Consider the following 4,046-nt stretch of genomic DNA (forward strand, 5'->3'; position numbering starts at 1 on the left):
AAGGTCTGACAGTCAAGGTTCCATATTTGGTGACTGTTTTGTAATTATTGCAGATATTGTGACAGAAAATTATTGATTTGTGACTGAAAACTGCATCAAAAGAATTCAATAGAGTTTGGGTGTCACCCAGTGGTTATTTTTGGTATAGTGCCCAAACAAAATCTCACAGGAACCACAATTTTGGTGATATCAACTTCAAATTTGGAACATAACTTGGTTAGACAAATGGCTTAGATTTTATAGCAATGTGAAGTGCAACATATTTTATAAAGTATGTATTTTATATACAATTCAAAAAAATTGTATACTGCATTATCTTTACTGCAAACTTAAACTTCTATAACTTTTTTATACTTTTCTTTTTTGAAATGCTTTCACGTTGGCAATAATCTGCTATGTGTCTTCTTTAAAAACAGACCAATCTTAGGTCTGTATTCCAAAGCATTCAGGAAATACAACCATGTTGTAACAAGCATTGATAAACAAGTATTCTGTTTTCAGTTAATCTATATCCCCAAACTGGCAATGTATCATGTGGGATACAAACATTAAAATCAAAATTAAAAGTCATGTTTTGAAAAAAAAAAAAGATCAATTTGTATTATTTGGGTCCCAATAAAATGGAACATAGCAATAAATTAATTTTCTGATGTCTCTTTATGGTCTTGCTATTTTTAGGGTTAAATACGGGACGATTCATATTTTTGGCACACAATGTAGAGGATACAACTATACATTTTAAAATATTTGCTGTTTAATAAATTAGCCCTGTAATTTAGTTAAAATGTTTATTCAGTAATTAAAAAAAAAAGTCAACAAATAGTACAGTATTGTTGTGGAATACTCTTTATCTTTTGTTGTCACCATTGTTGTATTTTGCATATTTACATATTTCCAGAGAGTTACTTTCAACAACCTGCTTAGTTAAAAGATTCTCAGCAGGCCTTCTAAACTAAACTAAACATTTTTTGTCAATAAAGAAACAACATTAAACACAGACAAACTTACAGATAAACAGTCTATACACAGGGCTCATGAAATGTTTTTAATAAGTGCTTTTACATGAAGTACATCAAATAGTCTGTTACTAGAGAAAGTGAATACACAAAATATAAAAATTTTGTAATAGAATTAGAAGAGAATATTTGGAAAAGGATAGTGCTGAGTATATTTCACCTGAGCAAGCAGAGCTCAAAGCTCAAACAAATCAGTTGGTAAAATCAGATAAAGCCCAGCCAAGAACAATCTCTTAACATTACAGATCAGATTCTTTAGTAATCACTTTGATATCAGTGTAAGTGACACCTTTGTATTGGCCCTTGGTTTCATACTGTAACACACTGCCGTTCTTGCAAGTTATCTTCACTGTTCCAGTGTAAGGCAGGTCAAATGCGGCTCTGCCGATGGTGATGTCAACATCCACCTTCTTTCTTGGTGGCACATCTACAGTGGTAGTCAGAGTTTCGTTTTTCTCATCAGTGTACTCATGGCCGTAAGTACTTTCTGATCCAACACTGAAACTGAATCCTGTAGAAACTTCTACAACCTCTGGAATCCCTGCCTTCACTTCCATACTAAATGTTGCTGTAAAGCTGTTAGTCATCGACCATGAAGATGTTTTGATCACTTTCTTTGAGGTTTCGACCGTTTGCTGTTGTTTGGCAGAGGTGTCGTTTGTGTAAGTGATGGATTTGATCTCTTCCACTCTCACCTTTGGTATCAGTTGGTTTATTGTGGGATAGTTGACATTGGTGAGAACTGTTGATTGAACCGCATTGAGAAACATGAATCCCATGGAGTCAATATCTGCACCAGCTCTTCCTACAACTCCCAAACAATATCCAGAGCCGATATCAATGGGATATTCGGTTTTTAAACCCCAGCTCGTCATCTTTGCAAAAAATCTTCCACCCTGGTTAGTCTCGAATTTGATGGCTCCAAGACGTGTTCCTGCTCCATTCCCCCAGAGGGACAGTGAGGTGAAACACTCACCAGGCTTGAACTTGTACTCTTGATACGGCCCGGATGGATTGCCAAAGGTTTGATATCTACCATCTGAAAGCCAAACCCTGACAGTCTTCACCTGCCATTCTCCCACCCAGACCCCGATCTTCTCTAAACTGGCACCATTGTTCTCACCCGTAAGTGAAAATGAAGCACCTCCTCCACCACCAATTTTAAACAGAGTTGTTGGGTAGGACATCTTTAAAGAAATCTGAAAATTATGTCACAGACTTAAAATCAGAATTAACATCAGAGATCTAAATCAAATACATTAATATCTATTGTGTTTATTCTAAAATGGTTAATAAATAATTCCTTCTTATTCCATGTAAAAAAAATTGGGCTTCATTTTTTCGTTTGTGTACAAAAGTTTCACAATTCAACCCTCTAATGGCAATTGAATCGCCATTGGCTAGTACATTTTTTAGTTTATTCGCCAGACTGATATATTATATATGGATATGCATACTAATAACAAACATATATACATACATATATACACACACATACATTTAAATATCTGAAAGTTCACTCTTAACATCAATCAGTCAAGCATTATAATATGATATTATGATAATCAAGTATTATTTAATGATAGAACTTTAGTCATTTTAATTAAAACCTGGTAACCATATATAAATGTATATTAGTCATTTTAACTAAACTTAGGACTGGTGGTGGTGTTTTTTTGGTCATTCTGCATTCCTGTAAAAAAAAGGGGGGGACTATCAATAATACTGGTAAGATAATACTACGAATTCTACTAATAAGTACAATATAAAACACAGTAAGGATTAACGAGCTGCTGGATTCATGAATATTAATCAGGTTGTGTGCGTTCGCTCAAATTGATTTGCTGAAATCAAAACGGGGATGATAATAGGTTAGCGCCAGCCAATGAGATTGCCGTTTGCGCATTAGTTCCGCCTACTACCGGTGAAACCGGCAGTTCTTAAAAGCTGAAGAATTCCAAAGGAACTCAGTTATTTTGACAGGAAAATATAACAAAGAATATCGTTTACATGTAGCGCGTCAATTCTGCATGGTATGTAAGACTCTCTCACTCTGTCTCTCTCTTTGCATGTGAGAAAAAAGCAAAGTGACTGCGAGTCATGCGTCTTCACTCTAGAGTTTACGGTATGCGAAATACAGGTGCGCTGCGCATCCATTGAGATGAACTGAAAAATAACACAGATCGCTTGGAGTGTGAAACTCTGAAGCGCTCAGGCAGAGTGTACTGTGAGTGAAAATATATATGTGCTGCTAAACTTATACTTAGCCTTCAACTCACATTGGCAAGTACAATCTGAGAATTTATTAACCAGTGGCTAATATTAGACATCTTTTAGTCGCCCAGAGTAAAGATTTAGTCGCATATGAGAGTGATTTACTCACAATGTAGAGGGTTGCAATTTATACTTGTCCTATTAACCCCCTGCTTCAAGGTGTTTACTACTTAAATTACATCTTAAGTGCTTGTCACTGAAATATACTACTTTGTAACGCAATAACTTGAGTAGTTCCCCTTCAGGAACTCGAGCTGCGTCGAGATCGATTTGGGATCGCCCTTGCGTGACTGCGTTCTGAAGCACGTGTCAAATCAGTCCAATGGAGCAGCGAGACGTCATGAGCGGGGTGACGTAAGCACCAGAAAGTATAAAAGCGCATCCGGCAGAGCGCAAACCAGCTTCTGCTCTTCAGTAGCGCTCTGTGTATGTGTCTGTCTATTTACTGTTGTCTGTCCGCACAAGCATATATAAAAAACAATTATGAAAAAGTCTATGGTGAGCGAACGGCATTACAAATGCTGTGTTCCTCCCTGCCCACGATATCTGGTGGCGAGGGATACACCCGATTTGTGTGTCATTTGTTTGGGAGCGGAGCATGCACGGTCAGCTCTCGAGGGGGCTGATTGTCATGACTGCAAGCTGCTCTCGCTGCGCACGCTCCGCTCTCGCCGGGCCGTGTTTGATGTGAGCGGCCAGGCTTGCGATCCTGCTGGCAGCGGTCCCGCTGTTGCCGAGGCACAGCGCAGACTGTTG

General features: G+C 37.8%; 1 protein-coding gene across 1 annotated transcript in view; it reads right to left on the minus strand.

Moving 5' to 3' along the window:
• Window positions 1–1,140: 1,140 nt before the first annotated feature.
• The window catches only part of LOC107553807 (natterin-like protein), a 6,682-nt gene continuing 3,776 nt past the window's right edge, over window positions 1,141–4,046 (minus strand). Inside the window, exon 2 of the mRNA XM_016236115.1 lies at window positions 1,141–2,215. Coding sequence (XP_016091601.1) covers window positions 1,256–2,203 — 948 coding nt within the window. The 5' untranslated portion in view covers window positions 2,204–2,215 and the 3' untranslated portion in view covers window positions 1,141–1,255. The remainder of the gene's footprint in view (window positions 2,216–4,046) is intronic.

Source organism: Sinocyclocheilus grahami, unplaced genomic scaffold, assembly GCF_001515645.1.
Source record: "Sinocyclocheilus grahami isolate Dianchi unplaced genomic scaffold, SAMN03320097.WGS_v1.1 scaffold481.1, whole genome shotgun sequence".
Lineage (NCBI taxonomy): Eukaryota > Metazoa > Chordata > Actinopteri > Cypriniformes > Cyprinidae > Sinocyclocheilus > Sinocyclocheilus grahami.